Below are 16,091 nucleotides of genomic sequence, written 5' to 3'. Positions count from 1 at the left end.
TATTCCGTTTTCAGCGCAGCCATAGCTCCTCCCTTCTGAGCTGTTCAGTTCCTTGAGAACTGAGGACTGCTTGGCTGGAGATGCAGCAGGAGCCAGGCAGCAAGTCGGGACAAGCCTTACAGCAAATCAACCGAGGAAGTGTACACAATTCGAAGCTCTACCAGTTTTCAGAGTAACTTAATCCAGCCTAAAAAAAATTATTCTTGACTTTTTGATCTTCCTCCTGTTTCTCAAGAACCTCAAATCTCTCCATTTCCTTCCTGTCCTCTCATATCAGCTGCTAATATTACACACACACACACACACACACACACACACACACACCCCACCCCACCCTAAAGGACCTCTCATTTAGTTTGTATTTATTCTTTATATATATCTATAGTTATACGCTATCTTCCCTGATAGAGCAGAGTCTTCCTGAGGGCAAGGGATGTTTTATTTATTCCTTTGGTATCCCTAACACCCACACTTAACAAATGTGTATTGCTTACTTACTTCCTCCCAGTTCAGTTAACAAAAATCTCAGTTTCCTCTTTCACCTCATCAACCTCTCCTATCTAGAATCATTCCCTTCTTCACCTTTTTAACAAGTGCTAACAGGTCAGGTGCCAGGGTCATTTGCTGCCTTAGGCCAACCCTAATGGAAGGTCAGATGGGAAGTGGTTTTAGGAGTGTGGGGTCATGAGGGGAAATAGCAGCCGTGATCTGGGTATGAGAAGGACACTCTACCCAGGGACATCCCTGAGTCACATGTATTGTTGCCCTCACTAAACTGCCGATTTGTTCAATTTCACTTTCTACCATCAGCAGCAGCCCTAGTCCTAAAAACCAGAAATAGGTGCTTGAGAGAGCAACAAGAACTGGGTGAGCTGAACTCCTCTCAGGATCTCCATTCTCTCCTTGAAAGGTGGGTGTAATTGAGTCCTACCATTCTTTCCAGCTCTTTATCGCTGAACCTCTGAGTCATTCATAAATGCTACAATTCCCCTTAATGAGGATAAATTCTAAAAAAGCCAGGGCAGGGGGGGCAGCTAGGTGGCGCAGTGGATAGAGCACCGGCCCTGGAGTCAGGAGTACCTGAGTTCAAATCCGGTCTCAGACACTTAACACTTACTAGCTGTGTGACCTTGGGCAAGTCACTTAACCCCAATTGCCTCACTAAAAAAAAAAAAAATTAAAAAAAAAAAAGCCAGGGCAGTTTCAGAGGGTTGGAGGACCCATAGCCAAGTTTCTGCCTTGCTCTCATTGGCCCTAAGCCCCAGGACAAGGAACTCAGAAGGACCAAGACACTTCCTCACCTCTGAGCTGCAGTAAAATTGGTCGGTATCCTCACCCTTGACCACCTTGCCCAGGTATCCCAGAGGCAGGAGACTAGACCAATGGCCAAGGAGGTCCTGATTCTTCCTACAGCCTCCTGTCCCCTCAGGGAAGTCTGTAATGAAAAGCCAGGCTAAAAACCCCTTGCTTCACAAGGAAGAAATGATTCTCTGTGATTCATTTAGAGTTAGGGCCTTAGGTTTAGAAGGAACCTTAGAAGTAATTTATTCCAACCCACTTTATAGATGAGGAGACTGAGACCTGAGAAAGGTTAAGGGACTTTTGCTCAGTATCACACAGGTAGTAAAGTGTCACCTCCCCAAACTCCCTGCTACATTTTTCAAGTGGATTAATAATATCGCTACACCAAAGAATTTTCTTGTCTCTCCCTTCCTCCACACCTCTGTCTTCTGTTCTCCCCTTAATTGTCCCATCCCCCTTACACACAAGCATACAATTGCCTGGTGAAACAGGGAAAGTTTTATTATGATCATTTTAATAGGGGAAGAGAAATGTCTTGCCCACGTTTACAAGCTTGTTACTGGCAGAGTCTGCACTAGAACCCAAGTCTCGGGGGCTTAGAGTTCAGTGTTCTTTCCACTAGTTCACCTGACAAGACTGCAATCCAGCCCCTTGAGCCTCACTTCAGTTGTTACTTTGCTAACCTCCCCTTGGTGATTCAGATCTTTAAATTTTTCCTTGCCCCAAACCAGCCCTAAATACCCTTCTTCCTGCTTAAACAGTCTGATCTCATCACTTTCTCCCACTTGCTAATGAGGTGTTAACCAGAATGCTCTGTGTGAGGAGAGAGAACATAGGAATCCCCACATTCTCTGCAGACACCAGGGAAATTAGATTTCTGTCTAATTTCTATCTCCACCACAGCTACCACGCAACTAGATGGTGCAGTGGATAGAGTGCTGGGCCTGGAGTCAGGAAGACCTGAGTTCAAATCCAACCACAGACACTTACTAGCTGTGTGACCCTGGTCAGGTCACTTAACCCCTTTGCCTCGGTTTCCTCTTCTGTAAAATGGGCTGGAGGAGGAAATGACAAACCTCTCTAGTATTTTTGCCAAGAAAACCCTGAATGGGGTCATGGAGAGTCTGAAATGACTGAAAAAACTGAACAACAGCAAAACCACAGCTCCCAAGCCACCAGCGACCTAGAGGTAGACAGCCTGAGGCATTCGCTAGGCCTGGAGATTTCCAAGCCTTCCCTGGGAGATTACCTGGCAGCTTCTACTACCATCTTGTGGTACCATCTCCACCTTGTAGAGAGCCAGATAGTTACTCAGTCCCAAAAGGGAGAGCTGAAAGCACAGCAGCGAGTAGCTTCTTCTTTGTTGCTTTATTTGGAAGCTCGTTTTACTGTCAGCATTTTCCCCAAAAAAACCCATCCCCACTTCCCTAAAACTCCAGGCTTGAGGAAAAGGAAAAGGTACACTTCCATGCAAGGGCCGAGGCCCCTTACTCTTACTTCTCTCTGCATTATTACCATTTTCATTCTTATCTATATTTCAGCTAGGCCTTGGTCTTTTTCTGCTCCTCCAATGAAAGCCTGAATTTATACAGTTTTTTCACCCTTGTGGAAGCAGCACAACAACAACAATGGCAATAATAGCTAGACTGTATATTGCGCTTTAAGATGGGTGTTATCCCATTTAGTTCTCACAACAACCCTGGGAGGTAAATGCTCTTAACACCCCCATTTTACAGCTGAGGAAACTGAGGATAAGAAAAGTTAAGTGATTTGCCCAAGGTCACACAGCTTATACGTGCCTGAGGCAGGATTTGAACTCAAGTCTTCCTGTCTCCAAGTCTAGGATTCTATGCACTGCTCCAGTTAGCTGCTGCATAGATAGAGAATGAGGCAGCTAGATGGCACAATGGATAGAGCACCGGGTCTGGAGTCAGGAAGACCTAAGTTCAAATCCAGCCTGAGATAAGTACTAGCTATGTGACCCTGGACAAGTCACTTCACCCTGTTTGCCTCCACTTCCTCGGCTGTGAAATGAGCTGGAGAAGGAAATGGCAAACCACTCCAGTATCTTTGCCAAATGGGGTCCTAAAGAGTCAGACATGACTAAAACAACTAAACAATAACAAAATAAAGAGGTGGTCTAAAAGCCTTAAAAGTCTGAATTTAGTCCTGCCTCTGATAAATACTGGCTCTGTGAACTCTGGACAAGTGATTTAACCTCTCAGGCAACTCTTTCAGACTTTAAATTGCAAAGAAGGTCCTAAACTGCATTGCTTCATCTGGGAGTTCCCAGAACCACTGAAATCACAAGTCCAGTTTCTATTTTTTTGTTTGTTTTATTTTTTTCCAGGGCAATGAGGGTTAAGTGACTTGCCCAGGGTCACACAGCTAGTAAATGTCAAGTGTCTGAGGCTGGATTTGAACTCAGGTCCTCCTGAATCCAGGGCCAGTGCTTTATCCACTGCGCCACCTAGTTGTCCCCCCCAGGTTCTATTTTACCCCCTTTTTGTCTTTATTGGTCTTTGAATCACTCACCTAAATTTACCTATTAATAGTATTTAATGTTTTTCCAATTATATGTAAAGATAATTTTTTATATTTTTTTAAATTTTAAGTTCCAAATTATTTCCCCTCTCTCTCCTCTCCCCCTCCCTAAAACAGGAAGCAATTTTCTATAGGTTATATACATGCAATCATATAAAACATAATTCCATATTAGTCATGTTGACTCACCTAAATTTAAATCATCAGGATACCTAAACAAACCATTCTTATTTTCTTTGCAAAACACTTAGGTACTTTTCAACACAGTTTAACCCAGACCAATGTGAAAATAACTTTAAAATGTCACGTGAAATATTCAAGAGCATCCAGACATTTATACTTTTTTTTTTTTTGCGGAGCAATGAGGGTTAAGGGACTTGCCCAGGGTCACACAGCTAATAAGTGACAAGTGTCTGAAGCTGGATTTGAACTCAGGTCCTCTTGAATCCAGGGCTGGCGCTTTATATACTGTGCCACCTAGCCGCCCCCATATTTATAAAGGCACACTTAACACAAATTTTATTCCACAAACCACTAATTCTAGCAAAATATAACACTAAATACATCTTTAATGGAGCCACACTAATTGATTTCCACCTTATTACTGTGCTTGGGATGCTCCTGCTCCTGGTGTTAGACTTAATGATGCCGTGACCTCAGACTTACACAGTATGGCAACACCCAGATTAATTTTTTTCTCCCTTTTTCTCCAGACTCTTGATTCTACAACTTTTCCCCTCAAGATGTGGCCATCCAGATGTTGTCCATGATTTTGCCAATGCCTGTGGCTCTGAAACCTTTAGAAAAGATCCCTCTGGTATCTCTGGAAGCAGAATCCAGACCCTCTGATTGATAGGCTAAACAATCTCTTCCTTACCTAGTAGTAGGTTGGGACAATTGCAGATCTAGCAGTGACCTTCATTACTTCCATTGTTTTTGTTATTTTTTTAAACACGCATATTAAAATGAACCAAATTCCGAATCACTTTGTTTTGGCTTTTTTGGACAGGGCAATGAGGATTAAGTGACTTGCCCAGGGTCACACAGCTAGTAAGTGTCAAGTGTCTCAGGCTGGATTTGAACTCAGGTCCTCCTGAATCCAGGGCTGCTGCTTTATCCACTGTACCACCTAGCTGCCCTCTCCCAATCACTTTAAAGATACTATGTTGTGTGTGCCTTGTTATACTGACACTGTCCTTCTCTCATGCATCCTAAGAGTTATAATTCTTGACAAAGTCATCCTATGTTATTTGTTGTTGTTTTATATTTTCTAGTAATGTATCATTGTTTAAATTTGAATTAGAATATAAGCTTCCTAAGCTCCTTTCCAGCTCTCAGTCTACAATCACACAATCTTTGAGGGAAGTGGCTATTTCAATTTTGCCTTTTAATAATAATGATGATAACAACAAGTTTGCAAAGCACTTTCTTTACCAGTTATCTTCTTTGATCCTCCCAGCAACTATGGGAAGTAGGTACCATTATTACCCACATTTTACAGGTGAGGGAACAGAAGTTGAGAGACATTAAGTGACCAGGGTTACACAGCAAATATAGTGCCTGAGACAGGATTTGAACTCAGGTCTTCTGGGAGCCATTCAGCTATCTTTGTATCCTGAGTGTCTAGCACAGTGCCTGGCCTATAGCAGGGTCCAGATGTTTGTAGCATCAAAATAAGAGCCCTCCAAAGAGCAAAACTATCATCGACATGTTGCAATTCTTTGACATTCAGCACACGTATCACCAACAATGACTTGTATTTTTTTTTAACATTGACTAGGTGCTAAGCACCAGGCATAGAAAGAGAAAGATGCACCAACTCTTATCCTCAAGTAGCGTGCAGTCTAACTGAGAGGTAAGCCCCCTACATAAAACGAAAACCAACCATACAAGGAAGCGGACACTAGTGTTTAGTGTGTGGTGCATATGGTAAATGATCCAGGAATTCAAGAGAGAGAGATCACTGTGCTCTGGGACAGGCAGGAGAAGGCTTCCAAAAGGAAGCAAAATATGAATGGGGCTGTATGGGAAAAATAAGGTGATTCATTTTAGCCTCTTTGGGACTCAGTTTCCTTATCTGTAAAATAAAGTTAGACTACACTTCTTAAACTTTTTCCACTCATGACCTTTTCTTGCCCAAGAAATTTCACATGACTCCTGGTAAATAGGTTTATAAAATAGGTAGGCATAACCTTTTACTGTTGCCATTTTTTCACAACCCCCAAATTCAGTGACAGGAACCCACAGTTTAAGAAGCTAGGGACTAGGTGACCTCCAAAGACCTTTCCAGTTATGATCCTATGACACCCAAAACATGCCCAGCAAACTTCCCATTTGCTCATTTACTGACATATGTTTTCTTCTTTCTACCTAATACCTGCTTTTCTTTAGGGCTAAGCTTATGAATCCCTTCTACGAAGGCTTTTTCTCTGACCCACAGTGATATTCTTTACTCTCTGAATTCTTTCAGCATATTATATATAGCACTCGATTCACATCCTTAAATTGTTCACTATAAGTTTATGTAATCTCTCCTTACCTCAGTTTTCTCATCTAAGAAATAAAGGGCTTAAAGGAGGTAGCCCCCAAGATGCTTTCTAAGTCTCCCTAAATGGATTGTGTTCTATCAACTCACGAAACTTTTGGAATACACCTTAGAAGCTTGCCCTTGCTCTTTTGCTGCCAAACATGGTGGCTTGTGATTGCATTTTCAGGAGTTTCTCTTTCCTTTGCTTGATCAGAGTCTGTAGCCATAGCTCTTCCCCAGGTTTGACCATTATTTAGCATCTTTCTCCTAAGATCTTAATAGATTTTAAATGAATGGGTACATGGAGATTCACATGGGGGAGTAAACATCTGTATTTCTCATCTAACAGAACCCACAGGCCATTTATGCAGCACAAGAGGCCTTTGAGAGGAGGTTAAAACCATATGGGGCCAAATACCATTATTACTGGCTCCAAAAGACTGTTCACGTTCTTAGGTCATACTGGAATTTTGTTGTATCAAACGCTTTTCCAATATGTTGGACATCTCTTGGGGCTCTGAAAAATTTATGTTTTAATGGCATATATTAGAGCAGGACTTGATGTGGACACCTCATTTTATTAGAAGCCTCAGATTACTTTGTAAATAAGAGTTAGTTGTGCCCAGTGACACTTCATGGAAAGTAGGCATGATGTTATCCCCACATGGAGAGATTGGTCCTCAAAGAAATGATGTCAGTCAGTCTAGCCCTAAGAATTCAGTTTCTTTATCCTTGAGCTAATGCTTAATGTAGTCTCCCTTTTCTAGGGTCTAGGACACCTGCCAACAGCAACAAAATCCTATCCCATCCCCTACCAGCCTATCACTAATGTCCAAATCCCACCATTAATGCCTTTGGGTTAAGACATTGACCCTGTGAAAATATAAATGTCCCCAGAAACTAAACAAAGCTCTATCAGCTATTAACACACAAGCACAAATAAAGTAACTGAATCCTCTTCAAAGGGTTAGTTGCTTATAGACAGAGAAATGCCATAGGAGGGGGAGAACTAGATCGAGAGGTCGAGAAGTAAGAAAATGGAAGGGCCCGACCTAGAAGAGGCTTCTGAGCAGAAAGAGAAGAGCTCAGGCTGGAAATCAAAAGGGTCTTCGGGAAGTGGGGAAGATGATACTAAAAGAGAAGAGACAAACACTGAAAGGGGAGATGGATAACCCCAAAAGAATAGGAAAAGCTTCACCAAGCCTACATTTTTTCCTTAAGGGCATTCCTGCTGAGGCCTGTGGATTAAATGAATAGCTGAATCACCCAAGAATGGATCCAGGTCAAACATTTGCAACCCAGTCTCCTTTGATTTGTAATTTAAAAGAAAAAAAAAGTTCCTAAGCCAATTAAACCAATGAAACCTCTTTTGAGGCTTTCATCAACAAAACCGTGAAAGTCTTTTATTTCACAGATGGAAATGATTAAAGAGGCTGTCAAATTCCACCCATACATTTCTTATTTCTGCACCTGTAAGTCCTGGTCTGGCCATTCCCTCCAGAGCACTTAAGTTGAGCAAATGTAACTCAAACCTTGAGGATATGCAATGTGCACTTGTTATTTATTTTTCATGGCTCCTATAAATGGCAATCAGACTTTATTTTCAAATAGGTTCAGTCCATGTTTAGGGAAAAGACATATGGAGAATGTCAAATTTGAGAAGCGGGGGAGGATGGGAGAGAAGAGAAAGTCGAAATTCAGTCATTTAAAAGACGATCATAGGTTTCCATTGTGACTGGATGCAAGCTTGGACAGTAAGAGACGTGTGGAACAGCTTAATGAACCAAGTAGAAAGAAAACAAAACAAAAAACAACTCTTTTTCATGCAATGGCACATTCTGGAGACTAGAACTGGAAAAAAAAGTCTGGACCTAGGCTTTTTAAAAGTGACAAAACAGATTTTTAAACTAAACTGGACTACCAATCCCGACCTAGTCAGTAGCCCCTCATCTTTTACAGGATCATTCCAAGTAAGGGAAGAGGTCTGCTGTAGGTGAGCAGAATCTTCCTCCTAATAAGAGATCTGGATCCGCAAAATCTACCAATGAAGCCCTAACATGACCATCCAATGCATCCTCACAAATTGGGAATTCATGGGCACAGTGTAAAAGGAATGGGGTGAGAAAGAATGGGTTACTAGAGAGAGTAAGAGCTAAAAAGAAGAGATTAAATCTATGGTACCCATACAGTCATTCAACGAACATTTGTTGAGAATCTATTATGCACATGGCCTTGTACTACTGATTTCTGGACATCTTCATATGGATACCCACAAAGCATCTCCAAGTCAACATCAAAAATTATCTCTCTCTTTAAATCCATCTCTCCTTCAAATTTCTTCCTTTAGTTGAAAACACCATCATCATTCTTCCCAGACATTCTGAGTCATCCTCACATCATACCTCTCTTTCATTCCACATATATTTGGTTTGTTGACTTTACGTCCACAATATCTCTAGTATCCCTCCCTTTCTGATCAATTACAATGACCACACAAATTCAGGTCCTTAATACCTCTAATCTGAACTATTGAAATAGTTTCCTAATTGGTCCATTTTCATCCTCTTCCCTCTCTAATGTATCCTTCATAAAGTTGGCAGAATAATATTCCTAAAGCACAGTTCTGACCACATCACTTCTGTGCTCAATAATCTTCAATGGCCCCCTGTTACTTTTAGGATAAAGTGCAAAATCCTCAACTCAGCATTTAAAACCCTTCCAGCATGGCTCTAGCCTGTGTTGTTGGACTTATTTCACATCAATCTCATTCATACATTTTATATTTCAACCAAACTGACTTCCTTGCTTTTCCTAGAAATTAGCACTTGCATCAACTGTCTCCCTGCCTTTACACACATTGCATCTCATGCTTGGTATACAGTACCTCCTCACCTCTACCTCAGAAAAGCATTAGCTTCTGCAAATCTCAGGTCATGTGCTCCTTTCTATGGAAGGTTTTTCATGCTCACCCTAGCTGTCAGTCCTCTCTCCCTGCTCAGATTGTCTTATATTTCCTTATCTATTCATGTACTGTTTCCCCTGGTAGAATCTAAGTCCGTTAAGGGTTGGGACTATTTTTCATTTTCTCTTTTCATTTATATTTATGTCCCACGCACATAGTAGGTGTTTTATAAATGCTTGTTAAGTTGAACTGAACAGAGAAGATCCAGTTTTGTCCTCGAGAAGTGTTGGATCTAGTAGGGGTCATAAACAGAGGTGGGTGACCTCTTGTTAGGGATGTTGGAGCAGAGATTCTTTTCATGGATGAGTTGGACTAGATGGCTAAGAGGTCACTTTCATCTCTCAAATTCTGTGGTTCTTTGATAAGACAGATATAGAAATAACTCTAACAGTGAGATGCTCAGAAAGAGGTGGCTTTGTTTTCCCCATATCTCTCATACACATGGACCTGTTCCATCTGTATCAAAAGGAAGAGCTAACTTTCGTCCTCCTTCAGTCTCTCTTGAGTTCTTGGTCACTGACCAAAAGCACCCCATGCCCACTGGATACTCGGTAGAACCTGGTTTAGTAGGATATCGAAATATAGATATTAGGGGGCTCTAGAAGCCACAGGTGCTATATAAAAGTGTCCCATGATGCTCTTCTGATTCGACCTTCACCAAGTGCCTGCCATGGGCCAAGGATCAGACTAGGATAATACAAAGGATCCAAAGACAAAAATCAAAAGTGTCCCTGCCTTCAGGGAAAATCACATTCTTCTGAGGTGAGGATGGTGAACCACACGTACTCAGTGAAGCAAACTGCAGAATAGATGCAAGATAAATACAAAGTAATTGACTCAAGAGCCCTGCACTAAGTATCACAGGATTAAACTTTCTACCCGATTTTTTGAGAGAGGAGGGAGGGAGGGAAGAAAGAAGGAAAAAGAAAAGGAAAGGAAAGAGGAAAGAGGAGAGGAAAGAGAGGAGAGGAAAAGGGAAAGAGAGGAAAGGAGAAAGAGAGGAGAGGGAAGGGGAAAGAGGGAAGGGGAAAGAGGGAAGGGGAAAGAGGGAAGGAGGAAGGGGGAAGGAGGAAGGGGGAAAAGGAAGGGGGAAGGGGGAAGGGGAAAGGGGGAAGGAGGAAGGGGGAAAAGGAAGGGGGAAGGGGGAAGAGGGAAGGGGGAAGGAGGAAGGGGGAAAAGGAAGGGGGAAGGGGGAAGGGGAAAGAGGGAAGGAGGAAGGGGGAAAAGGAAGGGGGAAGGGGGAAAGGAAAGAGGGGAAAGGAAAGGAAAGGAAAGGAAAGGAAAGGAAAGGAAAGGAAAGGAAAGGAAAGGAAAGGAAAGGAAAGGAAAGGAAAGGAAAGGAAAGGAAAGGAAAGGAAAGGAAAGGAAAGGAAAGGAAAGGAAAGGAAAGGAAAGGAAAGGAAAGGAAAGGAAAGGAAAGGAAAGGAAAGGAAAGGAAAGGAAAGGAAAGGAAAGGAAAGGAAAGGAAAGGAAAGGAAAGGAAAGGAAAGGAAAGGAAAGGAAAGGAAAGGAAAGGAAAGGAAAGGAAAGGAAAGGAAAGGAAAGGGGGAAAAGGAAAGGAAAGGGGGAAAAGGGAAAAGAAGGAATTCTTTCACTTTCAAGCTCAAAAGCCCTGAGACCATGAGATCCAGGCAAGTCAGCCTCTCAGAAGTTTCAGTTCCCTTTAATTTCCAGGTGTGTCTTACTAAAGCAGAGATTTCACACACTGTCACAAGGGGCACAAACAAGATTGTCACCTTACCCTAACATAAAGTCACTTTATTAAATGCCCGTGAAAGTTATCCCTGAACTGAAATCAATTCCCATCTACTTCACTTTTCTGGCTCAGGCAGTTGTGTTTTCCCCTTTTAACGTATCTATCCTCCACCATACAAGGAAAAATAAGGATACTATAATAAAAACAAGAATAAGAGTTCATCCTTATATAGCAGCACAGCTACATTTTCTCAATTGATCCTCTCCACACCCCTGTGAGACAACCCTGTTATTGTCTTCATTTTACAGATGAGGAAACTAGAGGTTGACTTGCATACAGTCATACAGTGACAAAATTATCTGAGGGAGAATTCAAATCCAGGTCTCTCTGATGCCAAATCTAGTGCTCTACCTACGACGCCATGCTACTAATAGCTCACATTTTCATGTTGCTTTTAAGTTTACAAAGTGCTTTCCTCAAAACTCTGTGAGGTAGATGTTATAAATATTATTCCCATTTTACACATGAGAAATCTGAGGCTCTGATGATGTAGCTAGGAAGTATAATATCCCTTCCTGGAAACCAAGTTTTCTTTACAAATGAAGCCACAGGGCTCTTTTCAGTCTACCATGTTCTCATTCTCATGGGTCTGATCACCTCTCTTTAGGAAATATACCTCAAGTTCTGAATCCCCAGGGCACCCAAGGACACACTTACTGCTCCATGGGTTGGCGATTGGCTGGCTCCCTTTTCCTCTTCACCATCTGGCTCTTCGTTCTCCTTATTATCAGTATAAGAGGAAACATCCGGGCCTGAATAAGTACTAAGCAGGTCTGGCAAACTTGTGGATGGATATTTGAGGAAGTCCACTTCAGAGCTTTCCTATTGGGAATACAATCAAAAGCCCAGTAAGTGTCATGTGGTGGTCCGGCTCAGAGACAGAGGAAAACTCAGCCAGTGTCCAGGCAGCCCCTCAGGCATTTGCCCAAAATTTGCCCTAAAACTCAAAAAATGCCCAAAGAGTCTAGTTTGGCAGCTACTCTATTTACTTATATCTTTTGGGTTTTTACAGAATTTTCATTTCCCAATATATCTCTCCCCATCTCCCCTGCCCAGGAAGCCACCCTTTGTAGTTCAACCTTCCCTTTATATTCTCATTCATTCTCTCTCTCTCTCTCTCTCTCTCTCTCTCATATTTCACCTGCATACACTCATTGGCAATGTAGTAGATTTTTATTTGAATCAATGCATCAAATTAGAGACTATAAAAGGCCGTCCATTAAAGACAGTAAGATTTTTTAAAAGAGGAAGGGAAAAGCAGTTCAGAACAACTAGCAAACACATTAACCACATCCAGTGTTATGTGCCACATCCCAAAGTCATCATCTTCCACCTCTGCAAAGGAGAGAGAAAGAGAGAGGGAGGGAGAGGAAGAGGGAGAGAGTGATTAAGATTTTCTTAACTCATTTCCAGGACCACACATAGTTACTCAGCATTCCATTTTGCTTGGCAAAACTATCTTAAAGGAGAGTTGGACATAACTGAAAATGACTGAACAACAGAGAGAGTGATGGGCCTTGAGTCAGGAAGATGTGTTCAAATCAGGCCTCATATATCTAATGGCTGTGTGACCTTGGGCAAGTCACTTAACCTCTAACTTCACTTCAGTTTTTCCAAATGTAAAATGACAATCGTTTGTTGTTGTTTAGTTGTTTCAGTTGTGTCCATGGCCTCATTTGGGGTTTTTCTCTGCAAAGATACTGGCATGGTTTGCCATTTACTTCTCCAGCTCATGTTTAAAGATGAAGAAACTAAGGCAAACAGTTAAGTGACTTGCTTATGGTCACATAGCTAGTAAGTGTCTGAGGCCATATTTGAACTCAGGAAGATGAGTCTCCCCAGACTCTATCCACTGTGACGCCACATAGGTGCCCCTAAAATAGGGGTCCTAATAGTGCCTATCTCAGAGGCCTGTTGTGAGGATCAAATGACATAATATGTGTAAAGCACTTAGCACATATATGGCATATATCAGGTGCTTAATAACTGCTTATTCCCTTCTCAGCTTCCCATCTGTAAAACCAAAGTGTTGAAAAAGAAGAACTTTAATAGCCCCTCCAGCTCTAAATTTCATGATCCTAAATTCTGCTTAACCCATCACTTTTTCATAGAGTGTATCAGCCTTGGCAAACCCAAGCAACAAAACCGACACAGTCAAGTATCATGACTCTGACATAAGAGGCCATGGGTTGGTGCTTACAAAGGAAGCTGACCCAGAATCCCAGAGCTGTGCAGAGCCAAGAATATCCAAGTGTGGTCCATGAAAGCCGTCCAGGGGTAATTTAGAGAATCCATGTTTACAATATGACTGCGACTATGCTCCTGCTTCTGAGACTAATTAATATATAGGCAATTTGAGGAAAACCAGATACCACTCACTGGTGTTTCATGCCTGCTCTGTAATTCTGGGGAGATTTCCTTCTTAAGATGATGAGTAGGAGCAGGTGGGTTAAGTGGTCTTCGGGGCTTCTTCCCTGCCCAAATTGTCTGTAGATATAAAGAAACTGAAAACCACTGGTCCCTGAATCTCCAACACCACCCCCCAACCCCTAATTTCTTAGATAACTATGAAGTCCTTTCAGTAGAAAGTAATTACAATTAAAAACATTTGCCATTGCCCCATTTGCCAGTGTCCAGATGATGGCTCTGGACAGCCCAATCTTCCCTTGAGTTTCTGATTCATTCATTCTCATTCTCTCTCTCTGTCTCTGTCTCTCTGTCTGTGTGTGTGTGTCTCTCTGTCTCTCTGTCTCTGTCTCTGTCTCTCTGTGTGTGTCTCTCTCTGTCTCTGTCTCTGTCTCTCTCTCTCTCTCTCTCTCCCATCCATTACTTGTTATTTCACAGGCATAATATATTCACTGCCAATGGAGTAGATTTTTATTTGAATCAATGTATCAAATTAGAGACTTAAAAAGGCTTACCATTAAAGACAGTAAGTGGAAGAGGCAAGGGAGGGAGACTGGAGAAGATCACAACAAACATATGGAAATAAATGACCTTCGCATCAGTCTGAAGGAGGTGCAAAGCTCTTGGCTTAGGTTTTGTCAATATGCCCTGTGGTTTTCTATGTCTGGTAGGAGGGTATCTGCAGGTGTGCATGTAGGACAGATAAAGTAGGTGGAACCTTGGAGAGAGAAATATGACCTGCCCAATTTCTGCCCAGGAACACAGTTGGGCTGTTCAAAGCCTGACATGGGCCTACTTCAGGAAATGTGATAGCAAGCTCTGGGCCAAGGGCAGGGTGTACAGCTCAGCAGAGTTGACCAGACTCCAGCAAAAAGATAAATGTATCCCCCTCCCATCCGACACACATTTTTCAGGAGGAAGGAAACACAATGAAAGCCTTGATCCTGGTATTCCTTTGGGGCTGGAGGCAAGGAGGCCAAAAGGACATTGTGACAGTGACAGAAGTCAAGCAGCCACAAGTGATCAGAGGCATGGCATTAGCCCTAATTTCCATAGGTGTGCCCCGCTCCAGGGAGGCAAACATAACCTGCTCTGGACTGGTCTCTGTTAGAGCCCCATGCTGAGGCCTCTACTGAAAAACTGAAGGAGATTTATTAGACAAAAAAACCAAACCATGGAACTTTTCTGAGATGTGAACTCTAATGGACCACCAAGGAATGGGGTTCAAAAGGCCAGGACCAGCCCTGGAGAAGCCAATTCATCTTCCAGTGATACTGATACAACCTTTGGAACCCTGCTTTCACTCATCTGGTGGAGAGTGATGGTCTGCTAAGTGCAAAGTGAGCCACGGCATAGGATAGCCAAGAGAGAGCCAACCTTACACTCAGGAAGACCTGAACGGTATTAGCGGTGAGGGCCCCAACATGTGGGGTATCCTCCAAGACAATAAGTTACAGACCCGTCACCTACTGATCTGCATCTGTGCAGAGAGTTCTCACACCAGGAGTTCCCTACACTGATGAAATCACTGATTGAGACCTTTCCCCAGGAACCATTCCCCAACACCCCCACCACCATTCCACTCCCACCTCCCATCACCACCAAAGTAAGCTATAATGTGGCAATTCTCCATAACAACAACAATAATATCTAGTGCTTACTATGTGGCAGGCACTGTGCTAAGTGCTTTACATTTGGTCCTCACAACAACCCTTCAAGGTAGGGATATTTTACCACCGAAAAAATTGAGGAAGGCAAAGGTTAAGTTACTTGTTCAGGGTCACACAGCTAGTAAGTATCTGAGGCTGGATTTGAACACAGGTCTTCCTGACTCCAGGACCATGGCTTTATCCCCCACATCAGTCAGCTGCCTAGTGTGGTAAAAAACCAGAAGTTTTAGCAGAATCATTTGAGAGTTGAGCACATGCTACCGAAGCGGTTTTTGAAGGACCTCCCTTTTGGGGTGGAGACTGCAACGAACTTCCGGGACGCCAGCTTAAAACTGAGGGTGGAACGGAAGTTCAGTCTCTCTGGCTTTTCAGTTTAGCCCTGGTGGCGCATGCGTTTGGTGTTCAGTGCTGGTTCTCAGCCTGGCAGGCAGTTTGGGATTGGGTGAGTTTTATAAAGGAATATAGACTGAGCTTAGATCTAAGATTATTCATTTGTATTTCTACTTTCCCATTTCCCTAATTGGTATCACCTTTTGTTGTCTAATTCCCAAACAATAAAAACTAATCCCTCACTGATTAAAGCTCAGAGGCTTCTTTTTCTTAGTGGTCTGGGAGATATATAAGGGAAAAGTTAAAAGGGGGAGTTTAATGCTCGTATATCCAATTTTAAATCTCACACTAGTAAGGGGTGACTATGTATCAAGTGGGGTGAAGGTACTAACATAGTAATTATTTATAGAGATAGACACTAGAGCTGGGATTTTATTGGTATAGGGAACTCTTGGGTAAGAAACTTCTTCTAAAAGGGCAAGCTTGTACCTTCTCTGCAATTTTTTGTCTCCGAGTAATGAGAAATTAAGAGACTCATAAAGCCAGTGTCTGTGAGAGGTGGAATTTGAACCCACATCTTCCAGGCTTAAGTAG

At 42.4% G+C, this 16,091-nt stretch overlaps 1 protein-coding gene across 2 annotated transcripts in view; it reads right to left on the bottom strand.

Annotated features, from left to right (window-relative positions):
* PDZD2 (PDZ domain containing 2) overlaps positions 1–16,091 on the bottom strand; it is a 514,363-nt gene that overhangs the window by 113,054 nt on the left and 385,218 nt on the right. For both annotated transcript variants that reach the window (XM_043975400.1, XM_043975401.1), the window contains one exon: positions 11,749–11,913. In XM_043975400.1, coding sequence (XP_043831335.1) covers positions 11,749–11,913 — 165 coding nt within the window. The remainder of the gene's footprint in view (positions 1–11,748; positions 11,914–16,091) is intronic.

The sequence above is a fragment of the Dromiciops gliroides genome, chromosome 1, assembly GCF_019393635.1.
Source record: "Dromiciops gliroides isolate mDroGli1 chromosome 1, mDroGli1.pri, whole genome shotgun sequence".
Taxonomy (NCBI): Eukaryota; Metazoa; Chordata; class Mammalia; order Microbiotheria; family Microbiotheriidae; genus Dromiciops; species Dromiciops gliroides.
The sequence above is the reverse complement of the archived record's forward strand: the minus strand, read 5'-3'. Positions and strand labels throughout refer to the sequence as shown.